Source organism: Oryctolagus cuniculus, chromosome 1 (assembly GCF_964237555.1).
Source record: "Oryctolagus cuniculus chromosome 1, mOryCun1.1, whole genome shotgun sequence".
In the NCBI taxonomy this organism is placed as follows: Eukaryota; Metazoa; Chordata; class Mammalia; order Lagomorpha; family Leporidae; genus Oryctolagus; species Oryctolagus cuniculus.
Window position 1 is genome coordinate 6,558,543 of NC_091432.1, and position 27,970 is coordinate 6,586,512.

A 27,970-nucleotide genomic window follows, 5' to 3' on the forward strand; every position below is an offset into this window, starting at 1 on the left:
CCCCAGCAGGTGCCTGGTCGCCCTGGCTATGGAAAGACGAACCAGTGTGCCTCCCCGGAGTCTACCAGAAGGGCAGGGGGCTCCTCTAGTGGAGATGGGGCAGACATTCCGCGCAGGGGGGCTCGCGTGAGCTGTGATGACGGCGACCAGGGAGTACTCCAGGGGCAAGATGAGTGGCCACAGGGCTTCTCCCGAGTGGACACGCCCATTAACACCAGCCCGGCACATTCGGCTCTCCCAGGCAGATGCGGCTGAGCTGCTTAATAATTCATAACGCAGAGTTTATTCAGCAGGAAGGGGACGGGGAAGGGCTTGGGCCTTAGTGCTGAGGCGAACCCTTGAGTCCTTGTGCCTCTACACGTCGCTCCCTTGGCCCCACCCCCTTAAAAAGTGGCCATTAGGGGGCAGCACAGGGCAGCAGCATCCCGCATGGGCACTGGTTCCTGTCCTGGCTGCTCCACTTCCCACCCAGCTCCCTGCTAATTATCGGCCTGGGAAAGCAGCGGCAGGTGGCCCAGGTGTCCGGGCGCTACCCCCGTGGGAGACCCGGATGAAGCGCCAGGCTCCTGGCTTCCTGCGAAGCGAACCAGCGGAAGGAAGATCTTTGTCTCCCTCCCTCCCTCTCTAACTCTTCCAAGTAAATAAATTAATCTTAAAAACATGTTTTATACCTGCCTCGGCGCACAGCAGGGAGAACTAAAGAGAGCATGCGCAGACAGCGCCCTGCGCAACGCCTGGCACTCGCACGCAGCAGGCGCGAGACAAACAACAGGAGGTTAAGCAGAGAGGGGCCGAGAGGCGCCCCAGCGTCAGGGCTCGGCCAGGCGCGGCCGCCGCCAGCGCTCCCACCTCGCGCGCCCTCGACGGAGCGAGCAGGGGGAACCTAGTGATGCGCACGCGCAGACCTCGGCCCGGCCCGTGTCGCTGCGCGTGCGCAGAAGGCCCGGCCGGCACGTGACGGGAGCCGGCGGCTCACCGGCGCGGGCGTCGTTGGAGCTTGGCGCCCTCCTTCTCCGCGAGCATCGCTGATCTTCTGAGGCGCCAAAGACCCTTATTCCGGCACCGGGACGGAGCGTAGCCGCGCCTGGGCGGTCCCTGGGCCTGAGGTAAAGGCGCTCGGCGGCCCGGCTTCGCGTTTCCTCGCGTCCTGAGGGCAGGTTCTGGCGCCAGGCCCGCCACTCGGTGGCTGCAGTGTCCCCCACCCCGCCCCCCGAGGTCACCTCCTGAGGCCTGGGCCCCCCGGGGCCGCCAGGACACCCACGATTCAGGCTGTCCCGCGGCAGGGCCTCGAGGGGAGGCCGCGGCCGGAGCGGCGGGCGGCGCGGGGCGGGGGAGATGGCGGCCGGGGGCCCGAACGGGGCAGCGCGCCCGCCGGAGCCGCCGCACAGGATCGGGCCCGCGTCAGGTGGCCGGCCCCGGCCGGAAGCGGAGACTTCTCAAAAGTGCGCCTGCCGGCCGCGACCACCCGCCCCCTAGCCCGGGGTGGATCGCGGCGAACGAACGAGGCTGCCGGGTTCGGCGCTGTGACGTGGTCGGTAAAACCGCCGCCTGCGGCCCCGGGGGGCACCGGTGGAGTCCGGGCTGATCCAGCTCTGCTGCGGCCTGGGAGAGCGGTGGAGGATGGCCCGCGTCCTCGGGTCCCGCACTCACGTGGGAGACCCGGAAGAAGCTCCTGGCTCCTGGCTTCGGATCGGCGCGCTCCGGCCGTTGTGGCCACTGGGGAGTGAACCAGCGGACGGAAGACCTCTCGCTCTCGCTCTGTAACTGCCTTTCAAATAAGTTAAATCAATAAATCAATGAATCGCTTGAAGCCTTTCCCATCACATCTGGTCACGTAATGATTCCAATATACACCCCCCCCCCCCCCAACACACACACTTTTCTCAATTCTCAACAAAACCACCACGGTATACACTTCTGCCTAGAATCTCCTCCCGGTTGCCCCTGCCCACGAGGGCAGGAAGCCCCTCTCAGGAAGAAGCTCTGCATCTCTAGTTAGTTGCTGCAGCTGCTGGGAGTCATCCTCACTTGTTTCCTCTCCCTCACAGCATCAAGTGACCAAATCAGAAGAGGCGACTTCAAATCCACCCCCTTCTCTTCATCTCCATGGTTATTGCTGTAGACAAGCCTACCAACAACTTCTTCCTAGAGCCACAGGCGTCTCCTAGCTGGTCCCCCTTCATCTGCCTCTTGTTCCAGATTTTTTTCCACGTTATGATTAGATGATTTTGTTATAGTAGCCATCTCCCTGTGGTATTTTTTTTTTCTTTTTTGACAGGCAGAGCGGACAGTGAGAGAGAGAGACAGAGAGAAAGGTCTTCCTTTTGCCGTTGGTTCACCCTCCAATGGCCGCCGCGGCCGGCGCGCTGCGGCCGGCGCACCACGCTGATCCAATGGCAGGAGCCAGGAGCCAGGTGCTTTTCCTGGTCTCCCGTGGGGTGCAGGGCCCAAGCACCTGGGCCATCCTCCACTGCACTCCCTGGCCACAGCAGAGGGCTGGCCTGGAAGAGGGGCAACCGGGACAGAATCCGGCGCCCCAACGGGACTAGAACCTGGTGTGCCGGCGCCGCTAGGCGGAGGATTAGCCTAGTGAGCCGCGGCGCCGGCCTCCCTGTGGTATTTTTTAAAAGATTTATTTATTTACTTGAAAGAGTTACAGAGACAGACACATCCTCTATCCACTGGTTCACTCCACAGATGGCTACAACAGCTGAGGCTGGGCCGGGCTGAAGCCAGGAGCTTCTTCCAGGTCTCCATGTGGATAGCAGGGGCCCAGGCACTTGGGCCATCAGCAGGGGGCTCTATGGGAAGTGGAGCAGCCATGACTGAACAGGTGCCCATACTGGATGGAAGCATTGCAGGCAGCAGGTTTACCTGGCACGCCACTACACCACTGCATGCCCATGGCCTTTTTACTCCATTCAGTGCCTTCCACTTGCTCTTAGGCTAGAGGCCATAGTCCATACCTGGCCCATAGGGTGGCCTTCATCCCTCCTGACCTTCTCGTGCTAGATGACCTCCTCCTCCAGTGGTTTCAAACACTATCTACATACTGACGACTCAGACTGCCATTTCTGTCCTGATCTCCACCCCTTACTCACCAGCAGACTGCCTCCTTGGCGTATCCACTAGAATGTCTAATAGGCCTCTCAGATTTAACCTGAAAATTAGCTGTTCATCCCCGTCCCCAGATCTCTTTCCCTGTCTTGGTAAAATGGCGTGTACTTTCATCCACCTAACTGCAAAGGCCAAACACCAGGAGCCTTCCTTGATTCCCACATCCAGCCCATCAGTCTGAAATATACCTCAGACCCCACTGTTCACTGTTAACGCCCAAGTCCACATCAACAGCGTCTCTCCTGGACCACGACAGGCGGCGTCCTAACGGCTCCCTGCTTCTGCTCTTGTGACCTGGCACTTATCTTCCTCCAGGCAATGGAGACTTCGTGTTGCTAGAGAGTAAATCATTTCTCTCCCTCTGTAAAGTCCTGGCATTTTCACAGCAGGCTACAAGGTTTACATGGTCTGGCCCCGCCTCACACCCTGACTTCTTCTCCACTGTAGTCACACTGACTTTCTGTCCTTTAAATCGCCTGTCACGTGGCATCTGCACTTTCTGGCTTTTCTCTGCTTTTTCAAAACCTTGATCTTTATGTGGTTCTTTTCACTAGGGTTCCAACTCAGTGTAATCTCTTCTGAAAGGCCTTCACTGATCGCACTAGCTAAAGCAGCCTCCTGGTCATTCTCCTTTATAATAAAACCCTGGTTTCTCCACGTGACTTAGGGACCTCAGATTACATGTAAGGGGCTGGCATTTAGTCTAGTTAAGATGCTCCCATCCCGCAGAGTATCTGGGTTTAATTCCAGGGTCTGACTCCTGACTCCAGCTTCCTGCTAAAGCAGACCCTGAGAGCAAGTGATGACTGAAGTGGTTGGTTCCTGTTATCCATGCGGCAGACTTGGATTGAGTTCCTCACTCCCAGCTTCAACCCAGGAACTGTCGTGAGCAGTTGGGGAGTGAACCAGTGGATGAAATTCTCTCTCTCTCTCTCTCAGTTTTTATTTTTTTTAAGATCTACTTCTTTAGGAGCCGGCGCTGTGGCATAGTGGGTAAAGCCGCCGCCTGCAGTGCCGGCATCTCATATTGGCACTGGTTCGAGTCCTGGCTGCTCCACTTCCAATCCAGCTCTCTGCTGTGGCCTGGGAAAGCAGTAGAAAGTGGCCCAAGTTCTTGGGCCCCTGCACCCACGTGGGAAACCTGGAAGAAGCTCCTGGCTCCTGGCTTTAGATTGCGCAGCTCTGGCTGTTGCGGCCAACTGAACCAGCAGATGGAAGACCTCTCTCTCTCTCTCTGCCTCTTCTTCTCTCTCTGTGTAACTCTGACTTTCAAGTAAATAAATAACTCTTTTAAAAATATTTACTTATTTGTTTTTATTTGAAAGGCAGAGTGACAGAGAAAGAGAGACAGAGAAATCTTCCATCTTTTGTTTCACTCCCTAAATGCCCAAAACAGCCAGGGCTGGCCAAGCCAGAGCCAGGAACTACATCCAGGTTTCCCACGTGGGTGGCAGGGGCTCAAGTACTGAGACATCACTACTGTCTCCTAGGTGCGTTAGCAGGAAACTGGGTCGGAAGACAGGTATGACTCAATCCTAGGCGCTCCCAGTATGGGGGGGTGGTGTCCCAAGTGGCTTATTGTTGCTCGCCACACCTCCTTTAACGTAAGCCCTAAACACAGGAAATCATATTCTCTTCCTATATCATTGCCCAGTGCCGGGCCTGAAGCATTATAGACTCTCATATGTGTGCTAACTCTGCTTAGCTGTACAGTCTCGCTAGCACTGTCTTGCCCGCCGTGCGTTCCAGCCTCCTATACTGTCTGCTGAAAGTGCCGTACTGTTCTCCTGGCTGAGGACCTGTGCACCTGCTGCTTGCTGCGCCATCTCACACCCTACACTCACTCTCCATTTGTGCCTCTAGCTCGTCCCTAGTTCAGAAATGAGTCGCTTAGGTTTCTCTGTAACATGTTTCCATATCACCCCGCCTTTCTTTCATGGCAATTGTCATTCTAAAAACTATTTGTAAGCTCTGTGAAGGCAAGGATCAAGTTGTTATTTTTCCTGGCATTATCTCCAGCAGTTAATTGCTGGCGCCGAGTGGGAAGGCAAGTATTTGTAAACTGAAGGAGCAAATGTTGAATGAACACAAGATTGAAAAGATTAAATCGGGTTAAAAATTGAGAGAGCAGTTAGCACAGAGAGTGAGTTAACTGAATCTTCCCCACCTTCTTGAAGAAGTAGAAGTCTTGGGTCATGTAAGGTAGCAGACTTGAAAACATTAAGTAAACCAAAAGTGCTTTATAAATACAGATACTTTTTTTTATTTTTTATTTTATTTTTTTGACAGGCAGAGTGGACAGTGAGAGAGAGAGACAGAGAGAAAGGTCTTCCTTTGCCGTTGGTTCACCCTCCAATGGCCGCCGCGGTCGGCGCGCTGCAGCCTGCGCACCGCGCTGATCTGATGGCAGGAGCCAGGAGCCAGGTGCTTTTCCTGGTCTCCCATGGGGTGCAGGGCCCAAGCACTTGGGCCATCCTCCACTGCACTCCCTGGCCACAGCAGAGAGCTGGCCTGGAAGAGAGGCAACCGGGACAGAATCCGGCGCCCCAACCGGGACTAGAACCCAGTGTGCCGGCGCCGCTAGGTGGAGGATTAGCCTAGTGAGCCGCGGCGCCGGCCAAATACAGATACTTTTAAATAGGCCTCTTCATCAAATCCCTGTGGTCTGATGGTCTTTCTGAACACAAAACTTTGTTTTTTAGCAATAATTGTATCTGATTCTGTTATTTTAGAGCAATGCTCAGGTGTTAAACTGTGAAGAATTTAGGTGAATAGTGAATCTAGGTCAGTTTGTAAAGTAACCACCTTTTTGAAACTTCATTCAGCTGAACTTCCTTGCTCTAGGGATACATCTGAGTTTTAGTGTTGCCTTTGATGTGTGACCTTGGCCAAATCACATTATCTCCTATAGCAGGTAGATCTTTTTATAAACCTAGTGAGTACAATTTTTATCTCCCCAATATGTCACCAAAGTTGGATTAAATTAGAAAAATATTTCAGATTTCCTGAGTGAAATTTGTTCTGTTTATATTAGAAGTCATTTTATTAATTTCTTTAGAAGCCGCCATTGTTTCATGCCAGGAAAAAGCTGTGTATTTGTTTTTTTTTAAAGATGCAATTATTGGTTTGAAAGGTGGAGTTACAGAAAGGCAGCGGCTGCAATGGCTGGAGCTGCGCCGATCCAAAGCAAGGAGCCAGGAGCTTCTTCTGGGTCTCCTGCTCAGATGCAGGGGCCCAAGGACTTCTGCCATCTTCTACTGCTTTCCCAGGCCACAGCAGAGAGCTGGATTGGAAGCGGAGCAGCCAGGACTTGAACCGATGCCTATATGGGATGCTGGCACTGCAGGCGGCAGCTTTACCCACTATGCCACAGCTACAGCCCCAAAAGCTGTGTATTTGGAACAAGCTTTCTAGTCATACTTCCTTATATCCTTCTTCTGTCACTATGACCCTTGAGATACGTACATCAGAGACTTAGGATTTACAACTTGAGATTATAAATGATACTTCCATTCTCTCTAGCCTAGAATATTCTCTCCACTGTTTGCCTTTCTGAAACTAGTGATGCTTTTTTTCTTTTCTTTTTAAAATCTGCTTCCCAACATGTACTGTTCTAGGGCAGCGCACCCAATGGTGGAACAAAAAAAAACAAATGTCCTTTGTTGTCTGTAGTTTTACATCCAGATGTTTTCTGGATTCCTAAGGTTGGTAGGATTTTTAGGGTGCTGCGGTGAATTCAGTGTGATACGAATGCTAACAGACAGCTTGATCTTCACATAACAAGCCACAACTACTGGACAGGGTGATGAGATGAGACACTGTTGCTTTCCCAGAATGAGGAGCGCGGTCCTACACCTGTTGACCAAAGGTAGTCTTCATTAGATTCTAGGATGAAGGTGGAAGCAGAAGACGCACTTAGGTGAAAGAAACTCCTTGCTGCTTTATCGAGTGGTCCACTAAGGCATTTTGATTTTGTTTCAGGGTGTCTTCCTATAAGGTTTAATTACATGCAACCCCCCCCCCCCACAAAACAAAACAAAATCTGTCACAGTTTCAAGGACAAATGTGCTCCTGCACAAATACCGTTGGCATTTTAAAGGTTATGCGTTACCTAAAAGTGGGAAGAGACTTACGAGGAAATAGACTGCCATCATAAACATAGGAGTATCCTGGAGAGTCTTAGGTCTTTAACCTCTTCCTGTCCGTATCTGAACACTTTGTTTAAAAAAAATTACTTCTTTTTTAAATTTTATTTATTTGAAAGAGAGAGAGAAGAGAGAGGTCTCCGTTCCACTGGTTCACTCCCCAAACGGCCACAACGGTTGGAGCTGAACCAGTCTGAAGCCAGAAGCCAGGAGCTTCTTTCAGGTCTCCCACCTGGGAGCAAGGGCCAAGGATGTGGGCCACCCTCTGCTGCTTTCCCAAGCACATTAGTAGGGAGCTGGATCTAAAGTAGAGCAGCCAGGACTTGAACTGGCGCTCATATGGGATGCTGGCACTGCAAGCTGAGACTTTAACTTGCTACGCTACAACCCCAGCCCCTAAAAAATTACTTATTTATTGGGTAACCTATTTGCTAAGCACTACAATAAATAATTATACATGCGTTATTTCATTAACCCTCCTAATCAACTTGCAAAGTGAGGAAACAGAATAATTCCTTTTGAAAATACGACTTGAAGACAAACACATGTGAATATAACCTTTCACACTCCAAATTATAAGTCTAAGAACCTTTCATCAGAAAAGCTTACATTTTGGTTTGGCGTCTTTGTACCCAGGATGATTTTGCCTTGAGTCACCCAGAGTCATGAGAGTCACCATGGGCACAGCTTAATAAAGTGACTCACGGGATGCTGTTACAATGGAAAAGGCGTGAGACAAAGGCCTCAGCAGTCTTGGGGGACTAATCCCGGTTCCATACTTGATTATGTGACCTTGTGGAAGTCATTTCTTTCTCCGATGGAGTTACTTCCTTCTTATCCCTTCTAAAATGAAAGGCACTTCCACTTAGAGGCGCCTATGAAGTTCTAGTTGGAAATATAGGCTTTTAGAGAGTATGAGTCTGTTTCAGCGAGGGTGGGCAGACCTCTGAGGCCAGCCAAGGACTTTTGAAAATGGAAGGAGCTGGTCATCCATCCTCAATATCAACTCCAAAACATGGATGTTGGATTCATAGCATCAGTGAGATTTCCCTGCTTTGTTGCCACACTCATGAGTAGCCAGAGAGCCTGTCGTATGTTTTGCATAAATGCTTATAGAAGCACTTTCATTCTTCAACATCGTGGAAGATTTTTCCATCACATATCATCAGATATGTGAGTATTTATAGACACTGTTTTCTTATCATCTCCTTCCACCTCGGCAGTATCATCACCCTCAGGGCAGTCTGTCCCACTTCAGGTTCTGTGTACTGACCAATATGCTTCTTGAGGTGAAACAAATGACTAAAATCTTGAAAAGTCTAACATCAGTCCCTTCGTGTCATTTAACTCTAATTCTTGGATTTTTTTTTTTTTTTTTTTTTTTTTTTTTTGACAGGCAGAGTGGACAGTGAGAGAGAGAGACAGAGAGAAAGGTCTTCCTTTGCCGTTGGTTCACCCTCCAATGGCCGCCGCGGCTGGCGCGCTGCGACCGGCGCACTGCGCTGATCCAATGGCAGGAGCCAGGAGCCAGGTGCTTTTCCTGGTCTCCCATGGGGTGCAGGGCCCAAGCACCTGGGCCATCCTCCACTGCACTCCCTGGCCACAGCAGAGAGCTGGCCTGGAAGAGGGGCAACCGGGACAGAATCCGGCACCCCGACCGGGACTAGAACCCGGTGTGCCGGCGCCGCTAGGCGGAGGATTAGCCTAGTGAGCCGCGGCGCCGGCCATAATTCTTGGATATTTTCAAGGAGAGGTTCTTGGTTGAGATTTGTCAGATTTTGTGTTGAGATGAGTTTTGGTCTCTTGAATTTGCTTTTCTTCTGAAGCATTAAGAGAAAAACTCTTTAATCTATCATAACAGCTGATGTTTATATAATACTTTGGAGTTTATGAAGTGCTGCCTACAGTATTGCCTCATTTAACCATCCCCCTCCCACCCCCTACAGTGCAGGGGTAGTGAAATCTCCATTTGTAGATATGGAAACTAAGGAATGAAGAGACTAGGTGACTTGCTCAGGGCATAATGACAAATAAGGGGCAAAAGTAGAACTCAAATTTTGGTCCTCTAATTTCAATTCATATGTCTCTTGCACTAACCCATACTGTTTGTAATTGTTCTTTGTTTTAAAGCCATCATGATTTGTGACCACCTAAAAATGAGTCAAACCTGACCCTTCATCTGCAAGATCCCACCAACTTAATGATAGTTACTAGGACATAGTGTCACCATGGCTACAGTACCCAGTGTTAGAAAACAGCCCTGTGAAATCTTTGAACCACTACTACTATGTGTTTCTCTTGAATTATGCTGTCTAATCTTTATTTTCAAATGAAGTAATTAGTGTGTGGTGTTTGTTTCTGAAGCGGGCAGCCAGCAATTAGCTGGAACAGGCCCTGGCTAGAAGAGGGTTATTTTTCTTTTCTCAGATAGCCAGCGGTAGTGCAGCACAGATTTCCTCTCTGGATTGTCATTTCCAGCAAATGGCCTTCATTTCCTTTGCTCTGATGCCCCGACCTCAGTCTGTAGGGAGGTGACAGAGCTTAGAAGAACCCCCTGAATAATTGAGAGCCAAGTTTCTGTGGCAGCAGCCTTACTTCCCCAGGTAGGCTCCCTGCCTACTTTGAAAAGTCATCGGGCTCCAAAACTCCAGCAGAGCAAGCCTGGGTTCCTGCCATGCCTCGGACATGGGGCATCAGCAAATTTTTCTCAGGATATGAACAGTATTTCCCCTCCAGTAAGTCTGCATTTGGCAAAAACTGTCTGTTTTTATTTAAACTGCGATTCTAGTCTAAATAGTCCCAGGGGCTCTGGCTCCAATCTCCTGTCCTTCTAATCCCAAGCATCTGAGATCAGACACTAAGGTATCTCCTTACTGGCAGCCCCAGACTTGAACTTTGGAAATTGTGGGAAATTTTACCCTTTGGGCACACGGATCTTCTGATTCCACCATACAAGTCTTCCCCGCCGAGTAGAATTGGCATCAGGATAATATGGAAGAATGAATAATGAAAATAGTCTTTTATGTGCGTTATGGTATTTTGTTACTTACAAAGTGATTTTTTTTTGTTTGTTTATTATCTTGATTGTTTTTCCTCCTTATAACCCAAAGGAGCATACTGGTAGAGTGGGTGGGACTATCAAGTCTGGATTTATGCTGCTTCGGTTGGAATCCACATTCCATCATTCATAGCTACAGGCAGATGACTTTGCCTCCAGTGCCTCCATTTCCTCATCTACCAAATTGACACTATTTCAGAGGCTTGTGAGGCTGAGATAGTATGTCAACCATTTAGAATAGGACATGACAGAAAGTGTTAGTTGTTATTGTATAAATAAGCAAACCAAGGCGCAGATACATTATAGTGTTATTAGAATTGGGATTCATGGGCCAGCACTGTGGCATAGCAAGTAAAGCCACCACCTAACCTGCGGGCATCCCATACGAGCACCAGTTCGAGACCCAGTTGCTCCACTTCTGATTCAGCTCTCTGCTGTGTCCTGGGAAAACAGTAGAGAATGGCCCAAGTCCTTGAATCCCTGCCACCCATGTTGGGGACTGGGATGAAGCTCCTGGCTTCAAGTCAGCCCACTTCCAGCCGTTGTGGCAATTTGAGGTATGAACCAGCAGATGGAAGATCTCTCTCTCTCTCTCTCTCTCTCTGCCTCTGCCTCTCAAGTAAATCATTAAACCTTTAAAAAAAAAAAAAGGAACTGAGATTCAAACACAGATTTTCCATAAATTGTACCTGTTTTGTCTACTCCATGTCAGCTACCTCTGAAATCAGTGCCTTGTGTTGTGTAAAGGTAGCTTTGACCATCAGGAACTCTGGATGTCTTTCTCTAATTACTATTTTTTTTTTTTGACAGGCAGAGTTAGACAGAGAGAGAGAGACAGAGAGAAAGGTCTTCCTTTTCCGTTGGTTCACCCCCCAAATGCCCGCTATGGCCGGCACACCACGCTAATCCGAAGCCAGGAGCCAGGTGCTTCTCCTGGTCTCCCATGCGGGTGCAGGGCCCAAGCATTTGGGCCATCCTCCACTGCTTTCCAAGGCCATTAGCAGAGAGCTGAGAGTGGATCATCTGGGACTCGACCAGTGCCCATATGGGATGCTGGCACCACAGGCAGAGGCCTAACCTATTATGCCACAGTGCCAGCCCCTCTAATTACTATTTAAAGTCCCATCTGAAGAGCTGGAGTACGGGGTTTATTATCTGTATTTACAAATGGGAAAAGCTCTCATGACTCAGACAATCATAGTGCACTTGATTCTTACCTCTGAGTGCATGCTAAATGCCATCTTGCTTTTGTTCCATCTCTCCCCTTTCCCAGGTTCTCTACAGAAAGGACCTTAAGGGGGCAAAAATTCTGGAATAGGAGAAAGAAATCTAGTAAGTGGTAGGAAAATAGTAGGCCCTCATGGGGCACAGGAAACCTCACAGACTGGAGAGAAGTAGCAATTCAGAGGTAGGGAAAGAAGGCGATCCTGGCACCACTGGGAGATGGTAATGTGCGTCCTTATTGGCTGTGGCAGGAACTGTGTGATCCCTTAATTTTATCTAAAATTAATAGCAGAAAACTCCTAGTTGTACCTCTCCTTGATGCGTATTTTGCATTATCTCATTACTTAACATGAGTCCTCCTCATATCCTCCTTGGTTCCAGGTAAAATAGGGACGGGGAAGAGAACAGATTCAGAGATCCTCAGAAGCTCTTTATTCTAGTGGAAACTCCGTGTCCTTAGAGCAGATGTTAGCATTATGAGTCTAATGGAATAGAAGTGATTTATACAAGGCCATTAAGTTACCCAACAAAACGTGAATTCTGGTCTTGGGACTTCAAGCATGGAAGTCATCTCACACAACATGTATCCTTCCCCTGCACAGAGGGCAACGACCCAGTGATGAGTCGCAGAACTGAAGCTGGTGCACGGGCAGGGGTGCTAGTGTTGGGCATTTTACTCATGAAAAGATGCTGTAGATTAGGCAGGCCTCCTCTCCTGTATCTAAGGCCATTTTAGCTTGTTAATAATGTATGTGATGTTAGTAATTATCTCCTGTTTCTACTTTATTTAGGCTGTCGCTTGGAAGCAATGAGTTTAAAACCATTTACCTACCCATTTCCAGAGACGAGGTTTCTTCATGTCGGTCCCAGTGTGTATAAATTCAAAATCAGATATGGAAACAGCATCAGGTAACTTAATTTAAAAAAAAAAAAAAAACATTATTTGAGAAAGAAAAAAAGAGAGACAAAGAAAGAACTTCTGTCCACTGACTCACTCCTCAATGCCTGCAACAGCTAGGGCTAGGCCAGGGTCAGAGCTAGGAGCTTGAAAATCAGTCCACATCTCCCATGTGGGAGGCAGAGACCCAACTACTTGAACCACCACCTGCTACCTCTCAGGGTGAGCAGGAAGTTGGAGATGTGAGTTGGAGTATCTGTTCAGTTGTAAAGGTAGGAGGGTGGCTTGTACAGCAGTGTAGCGCATTCTCACAGGTCACAACCAGTCAGGAGACTAGTTGAAGAAGCACCTTGTTGGATTCTCTCTTCCAGGTATTTTATATTAAGTATATTTATTTTTCATACAGGTTTCTAAATTAGACACCAGGCCTTTATTTATTTGAAAGGCAGAATGACAGAAAGAGACAGATGGAAAGATCTTCATCCACTGATTCACTCCCCAGATGGCCACAAGAGCTTTGGGATGGGCCAGACCGAAGCTGGGATCCCAGAACTCAGTCCAATTCCACTTGGGCCATTACCTTGTGCCCCCTTGGGCACATGTTAGCAGGAAGCTAGGATTGGAAGTGGAATTAAGTTTGAACACTGGTACTCAGTATGGGATGTGTACATCCTAGTATCTTAACCACTACTACAAACACTGGCTTGAGGATGCTCACTTTAATCATTTCTATTCAAAATGGTACTGGCATTCTAGCTAGAGGACTTAAGCAAGAAATAATGTGAACTAAAATGTATCTAAATTGAGAGGGAAAAGTGAAACTATCCACATAGAAAACACACTCAGGCCGGCACCGCGGCTCACTAGGCTAATCCTCCGCCTAGCGGCGCCGGCACACCGGGTTCTAGTCCCGGTCGGGGCGCCGGATTCTGTCCCGGTTGCCCCTCTTCCAGGCCAGCTCTCTGCTGTGGCCAGGGAGTGCAGTGGAGGATGGCCCAGGTGCTTGGGCCCTGCACCCCATGGGAGACCAGGAAAAGCACCTGGCTCCTGGCTCCTGCCATCGGATCAGCGTGGTGCGCCGGCCGCAGCGCGCCGGCCGCGGCGACCATTGGAGGGTGAACCAACGGCAAAGGAAGACCTTTCTCTCTGTCTCTCTCTCTCACTGTCCACTCTGCCTGTCAAAAAAATAAAAAATTAAAAAAAAAAAAAAAGAAAACACACTCACACACACACACACACACACAGAGTATTAGAGCTAAGAAGCAGAGCAAAGTTACAAGATATAAGTTACAAGATATAAGATGAACACATTGATTTTTGTGATTAAAATGGTAGATTTTTTTTTAAAGATGTATTTTACTTGAAAGTCAGAGTTACACAGAGAAGGAGAGGCAGAGAGAGAGAGAGAGAGAGAGAAGAGAGAAGAGAGGTCTTCCATCCACTGGTTCACTCCCCAGTTGGCTGCAATGACCGGAGCTGTGCTGATCTGAAGCCAGGAGCCAGGAGCTTCTTCTGGGTCTCCCACACAGGTACAGGAGCCCAATGACTTGGGCCATCTTCTATTGCTTTCCCAGGCCATAGCAGAGAGCTGGATCAGAAGTGGAGCAGCTTGGGGGTGGGGGGCGGCGGTGCAATGGCACAGTAGGTAAAGCCACTGCCTACAGTGCCAACATCCTATATGGGTGTTGATTTGAGTCCCAGATGCTCCACTTCTTAACCATCTTCCTGCTGATAGCCTAGGGAAAGCAGCCAAGGGGGCCCAAGGGGGAGACTGGATGGAGCTCCGGGCTCCTGGCTTTGGCCTGGCCCAGCCATGACCATTACAGCCATTTAAGGGAGTGAACCAGGGGATGGAAGATCTCTCTTCCTCTCTGAAAAAGAAGCTATTAAACAATGGTGGATAGTTTCCCAAAATTCAAATTTTTGCTTTGAAGAGCTGGTGCTATGGTGTAGCAGTCCAAGTTTCTGCCTGCAGTACCAGCATCCCATATGGACACCGCTTCATGAACTGGCTGCTCTACTTCTGATCCAGCTCTCTGCTGTGTCCTAGAAACAGTAGAAGGTGACACAAGTGCTTGGGCCCCTGCACCCACCTGGGAGCTGGGAAGAAGCTCCTGGCTCCCAGCTTCAGATTGGTTCAACTCTGGTGATTGCAGCCATTTAGGGAGTGTACCAGTGGATGGAAGACCTTTCTCTCTGTCTCTGCCTCTCTTTATCTGTAAGTCTACCTCTCAAGTAAATAAATAAAAATCTTTAAAAAATGTTTTTTGCCTTAAAGCCCCAAATTTATTGTTGAAAATAAACAATCAGTTGATTTTCTTATGATGATGTGTACTTTATTCATTTTGAGGAAAATGTCTGTCAAACTTCCAGGTCTGACAAACCATAGTAAAATACAATTTTATGAAAAAAGCAGCTAGTGCAGTTTGCGACTTGCACGGTCACACAAGTGCTTTTGCTAAGACAGCCATCATGTTTGGTAGGCAGACATGCTTTATGCTCACTTCCGGGTTTACCATGTACCACATTTGATAGCTGTGTGATCAGTGGTTGAGATTTTATAAAATCATTAACTTTTTACTGCTTCCAGAGTGATATGAAATGAAACAGGATTTCCCCTCCGTGCACAGTAGAGATTACTGTGAAAGGTGTACTGAGCTGCCACTCCGGCTTCATGCAGCCGCCCAGATTCCTGCAAAAGCACCGGCAGTTTTGCCCAGCACTGCTTTTGCACAAACGGGTACACGTGTTAACCCAGGGGAAAGAGTAAAATAACATCTTAGTACCGTTATTGTGAAGAAAATACTTTTGACCTTGGAGATTCTTTGAAAGGGACTTAAGAACCCCCGGGTTCTCCAAACCACACTTTGAGTGTAACTTGTCTAGCAAACTGCTAACTTTCACAGGAAGAATCTCAGGTTTTGTCAGGTTACTGGAGAAGCCATTTCAGGACAGCCTTGTCCCGGCGCTCAGACCAACCACCAGTGTCATTCATGCTCTACAGAGTCCGCTTGTGCAGGGCTTCCATCTTCTTACTCATCTCTGTTTGTTTACTTTCTAGAGGAATAGAGATAGAAAATAAGGACATCATCGTCGAGGAGCTGGAGGTAGGAGAAGAAGCAGACAAGGCTGGGGCAGTTGTTCTGGAAGGCACAGATGCGCCCAAGTCCAGACTTGAATTTCCCACAAACTGATAGCCCTGGATAACTTGGCGTCTCCTTTTCCACATTTCCTCTGCAAAGAAACTATACCATTTTTCAGAGAAACTTAAAGCCTGTATCCTTTCTGAATTCTAGTTGAAGCGTCAGCACCTTGGAGGCTGCGAGTTGCTTAGCTTCCACTAGAACTCGCAGCCGTTGGCAGGCAGCTCTCTCTCGTGGCGGCTGGCATCCAGAAAGCTTCCGGAGGACGGCTGCCTTCTAGAGGGCTCTGGGAAGCCACCCCTAACCACCGCCTGGTACTTGACGTTCAGGAAGCTCACTGTAAACACACAGACAAGGCTGTTGTGTCTTCACCGAATTGGAAACATTTGCAGTTGCTCTGTTCCCACTCCAGTTCCACTCCGTTTCTACCCAGCTCTGGTTTAAGTTCTGCCCCAGAAAGAAGACTAGCAGTAGCGGAAATCGGTGAAAGCACTGGGCACAGAGGTAGAGTTCTGGGGGCTGGCCCTGCATTCCAGTCCTGGCTTAGCCCTTGTTACCCTTGGCAAATCATTTATCAGCCTGGCTCTAAATTGCCTGGATATAAATTGAGAAGTTTAAACTACAGGTGGAGTAGGTTGGGATTGAGAGTTCTTTTCAAAATTTGGAATATTGGCCTCTGCATAATAAGATTTCTTGGCACCCAAGCCTAAACGTGAAATCAGTTTATGTTTCACTTCTGCCTTATACTCTTAGCCTAAGGTAGTTTTATACTCTTTTCACATAAAGTCAGATGTGGACTTTTCCACCTGTGGCACCATGTTACTGCTCAAACATTTTGGGTTTTGGAGCATTTTGGATTTTGGACTTTCAGATTAGGAACACTTAACCTGTGGTTTACCCTCTTCTATCGGTGCAACTCAGTAACTTATGACTATTGTGACTCACTAAGACATATGCTTCCTCATTTCAAGGAATTAGAGTACTAGTAAAAATATACTTAAACAGAATTGCTTAAAACTTTGAGGCATAGCTTTTAAGGTACCTGTGGCTCTTCAGCTAAATGTTGAAAGATCCAGTAGGACCTTGTAGGACCCTCAAGGACATCATAAATTACAAGTAACTTGGTATGGCACCAGGAGAATTTTTGTTTATTTTGTGAGCACCTTCAGTTAATTTGGGCAGAAAAAAAGCTCAAAACAGCATAGTAGAGTGAAGGGAGCATGGACTTTAGAACCATCCAGTCTAGATTTAAATTCAGGTTCTGCCATCATAGTGTGACTTTGGGGAGACTAACGGCCCTGAGTCTGTTTCCATACCTGTCCAGTGGGTTAATAATGCCTGACTTCCAGATCAGAAATAGGTGTGTGCCATACCTGCCACACAGGAGCTCAGTAAGTGGTAGCTGTGAAGCATTTACATATTTTATGTATCATATTGAAGCTTCCAAAGTGCTTTTCATATGTTCTCTTACTGCATTAGTTTGGGGGAAGACGTCATCATTCTCTTTGATTTAGTGAGCATTTAGTGGGAGGCAGTCTACCTTAATAGTTAGGAGTATTTTTTTAAAGATGTATTTATTTATTTAAGGGGCCGGCACCGTGGCTCACTTTTTTAATCCTCCACCTGTGGTGCCAGCATTCCATATGGGCACCGGGTTCTAGTCCCAGTTGCTTCTCTTCCAGTCCAGCTCTCTGCTGTGGCCCGGGAAGGCAGTGGAGGATGGCCCAAGTGCTTGGGCCCTGCATCCACCTGGGAGACCAGGAAGAAGCACCTGGCTCCTGGCTTCGGATCGGTGCAGTGTGCCGGCCGTAGCGGCCATTTGGGGGGTGAACCGATGGAAGGAAGACCTTTCTCTCTGTCTCTCTCTCTGTCTATAACTCTACCTGTCAAATAAAAAAGATTTATTTATTTGAAATGCAGAGTTTCAGAAAGGCAGAGGCAGAGAGAGACAGATAGAGAGAGATTTTCCATTCGCTGGTTCACTCCCCAGATGGCCACAACGGCCAGGTGGAACTGGACTGATCTAAAGCCAGGAGCTAAGAGCTAGGAGCCAGGAGCCATCCCCCTCTGCTTTCCCAAGCACATTAGCAGGGAGCTGGATTGGAAGTGGAGCATCCGGGACTTGAACCAGTGCCTGTGTAGGATGCCGGCGCTGCAGGCAATGGCTGTTTCTGCTACATCACAACACCAGCCCCAAATATTAGCTATTATAACCAAGACACCATGCTAGAATGGAGAATTCAAAGATAAACAAGACACAGTTTCTGCCTACTATAGGCCAAAACATTAGGAAATGCAGTAGTCCTATAATAATTCCAAATTAATTAATTGGTATAGACTAATAGGCATAGATTAATTAGGGGTTAATCAATTCAGATTTAAAGAGCATAGAAAAAAGTTTCACTTAGGCAAAAGCAAAATAACTATTTAAGTATTAGTATTGTTCATTCACTCAGTAACCGTCTATGGAGGACCTGTGATACAACACTCCCTATGGTGGACACTGTAGAAGTGATGGTAAGATAGGTCAGGTGCACGTCCTACTCCCAGCAGGTCTCCTGATCAAATGAAACGTGTGTGTGTGTGGGATGTAGTAAGGGGCCAGGGCTTACTGTGAAGTTTGAGTCTAAAAGTTGATTACAACTTGGGGAATCAGGGAAGCTTTCTGGAGGAGGTGTCTTGAACTTGAAGGCTACGGTGGGATTTGGCTGACGATGGGACAGGTGTTTCAGGTAGGAAATGAGCTGTGCAAAAGCATAGAGGTGGAGAAACGGGAGGCACACTGAGGGCAGAGCAAATAGTCCCGTGTCCCGGGCACGCGAGCAGCGGTGACGGGCAGCAGTGGGAATATGAGTCTCAGCAATCTTGTGAAAGAATTTTCAACTACTTTTTCCAGGATTCTATCCGTGTGGTCTTGGGAAACTTGGACAATCTGCAGCCTTTTACTACAGAGCACTTCGTTATATTTCCCTGTATCCTTTCTTTGCTGGCTGGAAATGGGCTCCCACTCATGTTACATTCACATAGATGCAGGGAAGCCATAGTCAGTTTGGAGAGGAGAGCGAGTGTCGCCCCTCAGACGGTGGCCGTGGTGTGTGCGGGCTTCCTGCTCATGCCTTAGCTGCGTCCCCAGATAAAAGCAAATGGGAAAGAGTCTCTCACCTGAAATTCAAACATGGGGAAGCTGTCCTGATCCCGTACCCGTTTGTGTTCACACTCTACGTGGAGCTGAACCGCTTTCAGGAAAACCTGTCACCTGGTGAGTGACATGATGGGCATGTGGGTGGGAGAAAAGAAAACAGATCTGCAGTGGGAGCTGAGCGTGGTGAGCAGGCCTGCCAGCCTGGGCTCCAGCCACAGTGCGGAAGTTGGAAACACGCACAGCAAGCCAGGGTGGCCTTGCCACTTAATAGCTCTGTGACCTTAGATAAATGACTTGATCTTCCTCCACCTCCTTGAGGAAATGGTGAGTAATACTAGTACCTTTCTCATCAAGTTATTAAGAGGATTAAATGCTCCAAACTTAGATTTATATCAATAATGCAAATACAGGTAAGCGGAAAGTGCCAAGTCTGGTTTAGAGCAATCAGCAGAAGCTAACTGTTCTGTGAACGTGTCCGTCTGTTGTATCCGGTGACCTTTACCTTAGTGGTATTGTAAAGGAATCTCCCGATTTTTACTATCTGAGGGTCATGACTGTTTTACACCTTGAAGAAAAAGTAAGCAGTTTGATTTGAAAAAGGGTGCGAAGACCTTGCCTCCAGTGGATTGGTCACTGGTGCCTGAAGTAGCATTTGTTTCCTGTTATCTCCTTTTAAGTGGCGTATTGCTGCAGTGCGGATCAAAGCTTTTCGGCTTGTGAATGACAAACGTTTTGAGACGAGGGGGAAGAGCTTTTGAAGACACTGTTTCTAGGGAAAGTGGTGCCAGGGACAAGGGAGAAGGGCACATGGGAAGGTTTTGTCTGCAGCCAGTTCTGAGAAATACGCGGTAGCCAGAAATCCAGGCAAAACAGAGGCTCGATGCATTCTCACGCCCACGTTTCCCATTGCAGGAAAAGCAGTGAAGGACACCCCTCCTGGCAGGGTAAGTTCGCCTTCTCTAAGAGTGAAAGTGGCCTTTCCACCTCCTGTTCCCCGGAATCCTGCCGTCTCTGCCTCTTACTTCTGCCCCTCACTTGCTGCTCACGTCCAATCAGAATGGTGCACCTGCAGCCATGTTTCCCCCTTGGCTAGATTTTGGAGACTAAGTCTCCAGCGGAATGGGGTCTTGCTTGGAAAGCTGATGTTGAAAGCTGCATGTGGCAGTTTAAAGATGCAGCGCTCTCTTCTGTACCCTATGAATTGAGAGAATTCTGGGAAAGCAGTCCCAGGAGAACGTTTCTCTCCGAAGGTCCTCGCTGCAAAATCATCTGGATCCATGATGAGAAAACGAAAATGCACAGAAGAACCCAGCTCCCCCGGCAGGCCAGAGCTGGCCAGGTCAGTGACATGGGCGAGGGGCTGGCCCTGTAGCTTGGTTAGGTGATGAGGGAGAGAGGCTGGCCCTGCAGCCTAGTTAAGCTTTGCCAGTTATGGTTGCTGGTCCATCCTGTCCTGGGGTGAGTCACTTTCTTTTTAAAGGTTCAATCAGTAGCTGCCTATTCCAATGGGTGCACTAAGGAAAGGAAGCAAGTTGATATTTGCAATGTAATCTGTTTTTGATTTTAAATATTCATTTATTTATTTGAAAGGCAGAGTTAGAGAGAGAGAGAGGTCTTCCATCCGCTGGTTCACTCCCCAGTTGGCAGCAATGGCTAGAGCTGTGCCGATCTGCAGTCAGGAGCCAGGAGCTTCTTCCGGGTCTCCCACACTGGTGCAGGGACCCAAGGACTTGAGCCATCTTCTGTTGCTTTCCCAGGCCATAGCAGAGAGCTGGATCAGAAGTGGAGCAGCCGGGATCGAACCGGTGCCCATATAGGATGCTGTTGCTTCAGGCCAGGGCTTTAACCTGCTGCACTACAGCGCCAGCCGCAATTTTATTTTTGTTTTTAAGTATTAATTTATTTATTCGAAAGGCAGAGTTAGAGAGGGAGAGAGAAAGAGAGAGAGGGAGAGAGAGAGAGCGAGAGCACTTTCATCCACTGGCTGAAGCCAGGAGCCTGGATCCAGGTATCCCACATGGAGAGCAGGGCTCCAGATACTTGGGCCGTCTTCTGCTGCTGTCCCAGGCACAGTGGCAGGGAGCTGGGTGGGAAGTGGAGCAGCCGGGACTCAGACTGCTGCTCCTACTGGATGCCCGTGTCACAGGTCTGCACCAAACACCAGACCCTGGCATTTGAACACGGCCTCTCTCTCAGCAAAGTCGATTGTCTGTTCATCAAGATGAAGGCTGAGAGGAGGTACAGTCAGACCTCACGCATCTGGATTCAATGCATTCAAAAAATGTGTACTCGGCAGTGTTATCAGAAAGCACAGACTTACATAACATCTAAGAATACCATACGGAAATCCAGGGAAGCCTTTGAAAGAGTGCGAGCGAACAAAAGATAGCGCCTTTTACAGCAGTGACCAGGAAGCTGGCCCCTGAAGTGGTGACCCAGGCTGCCGTGTCTGCGAGGGGCTGCGCCCAGCTCTCAGGGAGAAGAGCCGTCCCTGAGGTGCGGAGGCACTCTTGTGGAGGCCTCTGGTGCTCTCTCCACCTCTGTCAGGGACCAGATGGGCCAGCAAGACAATCACTCCTCCTTCTTCTTGCCCCAGAGGCAGTGGCTAGGACAGTCCAGGGTGTGGCTCGTTCTCCAGCTCCCGCGCTCTCACCCTAGGCTGGCAGCAGCTGCTCATCTCCTGGGCCTGTGACGGCTGCGGGGTAGACAGTGAGAGAGCAGCCGCGAGGGGACTGCCCCTGTGCTGTCCAGGTGCGCGCGTCAGTGAAGCCAGGGGATCCCTGCCGCGCCAGGTGCAGGGTGAGGACCCTGGGGGGTGGGGATTCGCTCTGTTCCGTCTGACCGAGTTTTCCGTGGATATGAGGCGCGCGTTCCTTCTCTCTGGGTTTTGATGCACAATCAAGTATTTCAAATCTGATACCTGCTGTCAGTCCCATGCTTCCTGTCTCAACCCTGGCTCCCTCGGTGTTGGGATAACTGAATCATAGCTGCACCCAGTGAAAGTTTGGCCGTACGATTTAGTCCGCCAGCCAGGAGTGGTGTGAAAACAGCCAAGCTGCTGAAATATTCATTCGGGCCACATTTGCTCGAATGGATGAAGCTGCTGCTGCCAGTAACATTTCCCGGGCTGCTTCTCTCCACCACAGGGCCAAGACGGGGACTTCCAGTCGCAGCCTCAGCAAAAAGAAGCCCCCTGTGGAATCCAGGAGGGTAAGCACCGAAGTGGAGGTTCTGGGGTTACTGGCTCTGTCACGCGTGGGGATTCCTGTCGCCAGCACATCCTGGTCTGTGAGTGCTGACTGAACTGACTGCACTCATTCTCAGGTTCACTGCCTGCAGAGCAGCATTCAGCCACGCTGCCCTTGCAGCACCCACCCCGAAAGTGACTGCATAACACACACACTGTCAAGGAACCCTTTGGTCAAAATGTCCACTTATCTTACAGCGCTGACACTTGTACTCTGTAGTTGAAGTAACAAAATAGATGTGTATTGATCAGCGATGGGATTCAGCATAGAATTTTTTATTTAGAAAACTTCGTCCACACTGGGTCTGAGTCTAGCAGCACCTGGTTTTCACAGGTGGGCCAGGCAAGGAGCAGCGTGGAAGCTTCCAGAAGGAGAGGGACTCCTGGAGCAGCGGGGAGCTGGCTCCGGGGCATTTGATTCAGTTTGGCTGCTCCTCTTCCCCGTCAGGGCTTCTTTGCCATAATTATCTCCAAAGTAACGCCCTTCCCCCTTCCCCTGCAATAGCCGTTGCTGTGTCCAGGCCTTACAGAGTCTGCCTTTGTTCCTGCTTCTGACCCTACAGGGGTCGTAGAGCTCTGACCTCGTACTCAAACTCTAACAGTTCGCCTCTCACCTTCCCAGGACACATGACATGATCCACTAGCAAATATTTATCTGTGCATTCATTCAACAAATTTTCATTGTCTACTGTGAACCAAGAGCCAGGGACATGGCGCTGTCCTCTACAAAGCCAACAGTGCAAAGCAAGGCACACAATTACTAAAGATGTGCTGTGTGCCAGAGTAGAGGAAACACAGGGCACAAAGAGACCGTGGAGTGTCTACAGAGGAAGGGTCCCGGGGGCAGGCTAGCCACTGCCTACAGTGTCTCCTGTTGGAACGCTAGTGTGAGTCCCCATTGCTGTGCTTCTGAGCCGGCTCCCTGCCACCACGTGGGGAACCCAGATGGAGTTCCTGGCTCCTGGCGCCAGGCTGCAGCCATTGCAGGCATTGGAGAGTGAACGAGAGGATGGTAGATGTCTGTCTCATCCTCCCTCTGTCACTTTCAAATAAATAAATCTTTAAAAAAATAAAAAAAGCGTTCACAGAGTAGGTCAGAGTGGGGTAGCGCTCAGGCCCAGGGGAAGAGTACAGTGCTTTGGCTCGTGCAGGCTCGTGCACCCGGGCTGAGGGTGCCACGCTGAGACACATTCCTGGAGAGGTCAGCCTGGGCTGGTCCGGAAGGGCCCCGAGGCCGCCGTAAGATCACAGGAATTCCTGGAAAACACTTTCATGTAGAAGAGTGAGGTGACAGTCCTTTCTAAACCATGTTCTGTCTCCTGTTTACACGCATTATGTTGGGGGCTGGAGTTCACAGAAACATGGGAACACCTAGTTTCTTCCTTCCAGGGACTTACAACCTAGCTGAAGGGTGAGCCCTTGGGAATTTATTTTTTATTTATTTTTTAATTTTTTTATTTTTTGGACAGGCAGAGTGGACAGTGAGAGAGAGAGACAGAGAGAAAGGTCTTCCTTTGCCGTTGGTTCATCCTCCAATAGCCGCCACGGCCAGCGCATTGCGCTGATCCAATGGCAGGAGCCAGGTACTTCTCCTGGTCTCCCATGGGGTGCAGGACCCAAGCACTTGGGCCATCCTCCACTGCACTCCCGGGCCACAGCAGAAAGCTGGCCTGGAAGAGGGGCAACCGGGACAGAATCCGGTGCCCCGACCGGGACTAGAACCCGGTGTGCCGGTGCTGCAAGGCGGAGGATTAGCCTAGTGAGCCACAGCACCGGCCAGCCCTTGGGAATTTAGACCTCTGCCTCTGTGGACAGGGGCAGAGGACAGGGCCTTTGTTGGGCCATGACTAACTGGCCCACCCGGCAAACCTATATAGATAGTCCCCCCTCTATGCCGCCATCCTCTAGAGAGGTAAGAAGAAGAAAAGAGGACGTACAAGAAGAGTACATGACGCTCCAGAGAACAAAGACACTTGATACAACCCAGATAATGACTATTAAAGGAACATTTCCCTCCCGCCCTACCCTTCGTACCTACCTATTCTGGGTTTGACACATCATCTCCCTCAAGAACTGTACCCACAGCTTCTTACTCAACATAATTGCCTTGTCAACCTGATTCTGGGTTCAGAAAGGACTCTGAGTAAAAGGAGTGCGTTTACTGATGTTGACTCAAAGCCCAAGGACCGTCTTCATCACAGACCCTGTTCCAGGATGAGGATTTTCTCCTGAATTAAACTGACCGCAGTGACTCCCCGTGTAAGTCATACGAGCCAGAAAAATTGAATTTGCTCTGATGGTCCAAGGCTTACTGTTTCTCCCCGACTCTGGGGCAGTGGAGTGAGGGCCACAGGCAGTGCGGGCTGTGCATGTCGGAGCACATCAGGAGCCCGTGCAGGAAGAGCTCCGGACACCACACGTCTCTGTCCGAGAGGTGTCTGGGAGACAGTGGGAAGGTAACGCTGTTACTCCAGAGCCCAGACCTAGAGATCGGGAATTTGGAAGGATACACACGGGCCAGAGCTGCGCGGGGAGAGGCTGCGCACTGCAGGCGCCTGCACCCGAACTGCACTTCCCAGCAGGTGTGGCCACAGACTTCCAGAGGCGGCCTGGCGCAGTGCCACTCTGCTGGTCATTAGGGCTGCTCTGTGCAGCGGGATTGAAGCCCAAAGCCAGAGTTCCAGCAAATATGTAAGAATCACTTCCTCAAGTCCAAAGCAGAGCTGGGCCCTCCCACTCTTTCATCTGCTTAGAGAAGGTAAGAATGGGCTCCCCTTCCTCCCCAGAGCCCCCTTGTACCAGACTCTGACTTAGATGGCCGCCTCTGTGGCCTGGGATTTGTTGCAGACACTCTCTGAGAAGTATCTGCGATTCTAAGCTGAAGTGTGTGCATACATGGGGCTGGTCCTAACTTCCCTAGGGGCATGGCACGCTTCTGCCCCCCAGAACCCCGTGGACAGCCTGCAGCCCCTCGTCATAGCCAAACAGCTCAAGGAAACCCAGCCCTGCAGTGGGGGAGGCCCCAGATCCTGGCTGGGCGAAGATTCTGGCCAGCGGCAGGGATTTCCAGAGAAAATGAGCTGTGTTTCTATCAGGGTGCTTGCCGGGAAATGGTGTGGGCCTTGGACTGGGTTGTAGGACGCCCTTCTGCAAGTACAAAGGAATTTTAACAAGGCATTAGTAGCACATGAGGCGTGCTGGCTGCTAACGCCACGGTCATGTTTCTGCAGTGTCTGGCTCTAGCCTTGCTGATTGTACTCTTTTAAAAAAATTATTTATTCATTTGAAAAGGCAGAGTTAGAGAGGGAAAGACAGAGAGGGGGATCTTTCATCTGCTGGTTCGCTCTCCAAATGGTCACAGAGCTGGGCCAGGCCGAAGCCAGAAGCTTCTTCTGGGTCTCCCATGTGGGTGGCAGTGGCCATCTTTTGCTGCCTTCCCAGGCCACTAGCAGGGAGCTGGATGGGAAGTGGAGCAGCCAGGACACACCAGCACCCACGTGGGACGCTGCCGTCACAGGCGGTGCTCCTCCTTGAGTGGCCCTGTCTGGAATTCTGTGCTGTCCTTGACCAGTGGATGAAGCTCCACTCACTCAGGGCCCTGCTGATGCGTCACGTCCCCAGGGAGGGGCGCTGCAGAGACTGCCCTGGCTGCTGACACTCGGCTGGGCACTGGCGTTACCCCACTGATTACGCATTTCTCCACATCCACGCTAAGGTCCGCGTGCGTTCTGAAGCCTCAGCGTTCCAGGACTCAGTAACGTGGAATGCAGGTTCAGCCCAGCTTGGTTTGTTCTTGGCTCTTCTTTTATTTTTTATTTATTTTTGAGATTTATTTATTTATTTGAAAGTCAGAGTTACACAGAGAGAAGAGGCAGAGAGAGTGAGGTCTTCCATCCGCTGGTTCACTCCCCAATTGGCCACAACGGCTGGAGCTGCGCCGATCCAAAGCCAGGAGCCAGGAGCTTCTTCTGGGTCTCCCATGCGGGTGCAGGGGCCCAAGGACTTGGGCCATCTTCTACTGCTTTCCCAGGCCACAGCAGAGAGCTGGATCAGAAGTGGAGCAGCTGGGACTTAAACCGGCACCCATATGGGATGTCGGCACTGCAAGCCGTGGCTTTACCCACTACACCACAGGGCTGGCCCCTGTTCTCTGCTTTTACATCTTCTGGTTTTCTAGGGACAATGATTAGGAGGCTGGAATGTAGCAAGGACAGTCCTCCAGCAGGAAATAGAGAACCTGCCTGGGCTGCCGGAAGCCATAGCCCATGCTGATGTGAGTTAGTTCACCAGCGAATAGCGTGAGGTCATCAAGCTCTGAGACCTTTGTTGGATTTCTTTTTATCAGAACAAGGAAAGAAAAACCCAGCAGGAGTGTCAGCAGACCTCGGCCTCTGACACCACAGACGTCCAGGAAGAGGGTAGGTTCTGGACACTCCCCGTGTGTCTCCCTCAGTGATTCCCCTGCGCCCCGTGGTTCTGCTGAGCAAGGAGCAGCACCAGGCTGAGTGCGCTCACTGAGTGGGTGGCGGGCCTCGTCCTGGGTGCGGCTTGTTAGGAGCCCCTCGTCCGCGTCCTAAAGGAGTGGAGGCAGGAATTGCTGTCGTCCTCGGCTTCTGGTGGTGAACTTGATGCCCCCGCCCGGGAGAAATGTGTGGCGTTGGTGTTGCAAGTGCCACCGTGGCCGGGGACGCCCGGCCTGCTGAGGTGTTGCCCTTCCACCAGCACGAGGATTCAGTGGGCTGTGGTCCCGGAAGCAGGGCTGGAACAAGCTCTCCAAGCAGTTCCTGCCCCTGTGGAAACAGCAGCCGTGGGGGGGGGGGGGGGGCTGGGCTTGACCTGGGGACATCGCTCAGGAGCCTGACTTTGGAAATGCCCCAAGGTCAGACTAGCGTCTTCTGTGCCGAGATGAACTTGGGGGTGGGGGTGAGGGTCAGGACACACAGCTCACCTGGCTGTAGAGAGCTTGGCGGGAGGCTGCTCACATGAACACAGTCCTGGACTCCCCTCTGCTCCCGCCTGAGCACTTTCCTTACAGAGTCTAGGCGCAGACCCCGTGCTGCAGAGCCAGCTGTCCCACCACCGCGGGAAGACAGCCTGCCTCCCCCTGGAGAGACAGCAGCCAGCGGCTTCTTCGGCTTTGTGCGGTAAGACAGTGCCGCCCTGCCCCGCCCCGCCCCGCCGCGGCAGAGCTTCCGCGGTTCCTTCCAGGACAGACGATAGAAAGGGGCTCGAGAACAGGGTCTTCCTGGCCCCTGCACAGCTCCCCTCGGTCCTGAGGCCTGTGTAGGGCCGGGCTCCAGGAGCGCGGGCTGAACGGCCGGCTGCTGCCTGCCTTGGCCACCCGGATGATGGCCACCAGATGCTTCTGCTCCCCCCTGACCCCGGCTGCCTCCTGGGAGCCCTTTTGCAGAGCAGAACCCAGTAGGTCCCTCCATCGCAGGGCAGCCACCCACTGCAAGTCTGTCTCCCCCCCCCCCAATATAACCTCATGTGAGGGCCCTTCCGAGCGCTGCTCCAGACTGGCTCCCCAGAGCAGACGCGGTGGGAGGGGGGAGACCTCGCGGTCAGCCCCTGCTTCTCGTCCTGCAGCACCCTCTTCCCGTTCCGGTACTTCTTCAGGAAGAGCAGCGGGGAGCCTGCCCGGAGCGAGGGCACCTGGAGCCCCGCGGCCGCGCCTCCTCCGGCCCCGTCCTCGCCTTAGGACGCCTCGGCCACGAGCACCGAGGCCCCATGAGGGGTCCTCCCGTGGGTTTGTCCGGTTCTTTGCCACCTTATAATTGAATGTTTTTGTTCCAATTTAAAATTAAATTTTTTAAAAAGAATGCAACTTCCTAACATCTTGGGAATTTCGCTGCCCCGGGGCCAGTTTAGTGTTGTGTCTTCAGCACTTAGGAGCCTACTGATGATAAGTTGTTTACGGAGAGTTACTGATGGAATAAGTGGAAGTGGAGAGAACCAGCTGTTCCTCCAGGTCCGAGAAACAGCACCTGAGCTTC

General features: G+C 50.4%; 1 protein-coding gene and 1 long non-coding RNA gene across 5 annotated transcripts; one reads left to right on the forward strand and one right to left on the reverse strand.

The window, feature by feature from the left end:
• Nucleotides 1-924: 924 nt before the first annotated feature.
• Nucleotides 925-27,796, forward strand: MAJIN (membrane anchored junction protein). 4 transcript variants are annotated; one of them, XM_070068803.1, is made up of 11 exons: nucleotides 925-1,106; nucleotides 12,336-12,453; nucleotides 15,504-15,549; nucleotides 18,482-18,557; nucleotides 18,707-18,844; nucleotides 19,640-19,671; nucleotides 19,978-20,066; nucleotides 21,874-21,937; nucleotides 26,320-26,392; nucleotides 27,010-27,118; nucleotides 27,564-27,796. In XM_070068803.1, exons 2-11 carry the CDS (start codon nucleotides 12,353-12,355, stop codon nucleotides 27,673-27,675), a joined length of 840 nt encoding a protein of 279 aa, XP_069924904.1. In that variant the 5' UTR covers nucleotides 925-1,106; nucleotides 12,336-12,352; the 3' UTR covers nucleotides 27,676-27,796. The 4 variants fall into 4 exon arrangements, with proteins under 4 accessions (XP_069924904.1, XP_051687396.2, XP_069924909.1 ...); XM_051831436.2 differs by having other exon boundaries at nucleotides 926-1,106; nucleotides 18,719-18,844; XM_070068808.1 differs by lacking the exons at nucleotides 925-1,106; nucleotides 12,336-12,453; nucleotides 15,504-15,549 and adding exons at nucleotides 15,578-15,718; nucleotides 16,844-16,976.
• On the reverse strand, nucleotides 25,778-27,049 carry LOC138848565 (uncharacterized). Its single transcript, XR_011386499.1, has 2 exons — nucleotides 26,923-27,049; nucleotides 25,778-26,764 (listed from the first exon to the last, which is right to left on the reverse strand). It is a non-coding gene; the product is annotated as an uncharacterized lncRNA (long non-coding RNA).
• Nucleotides 27,797-27,970: the final 174 nt, after the last annotated feature.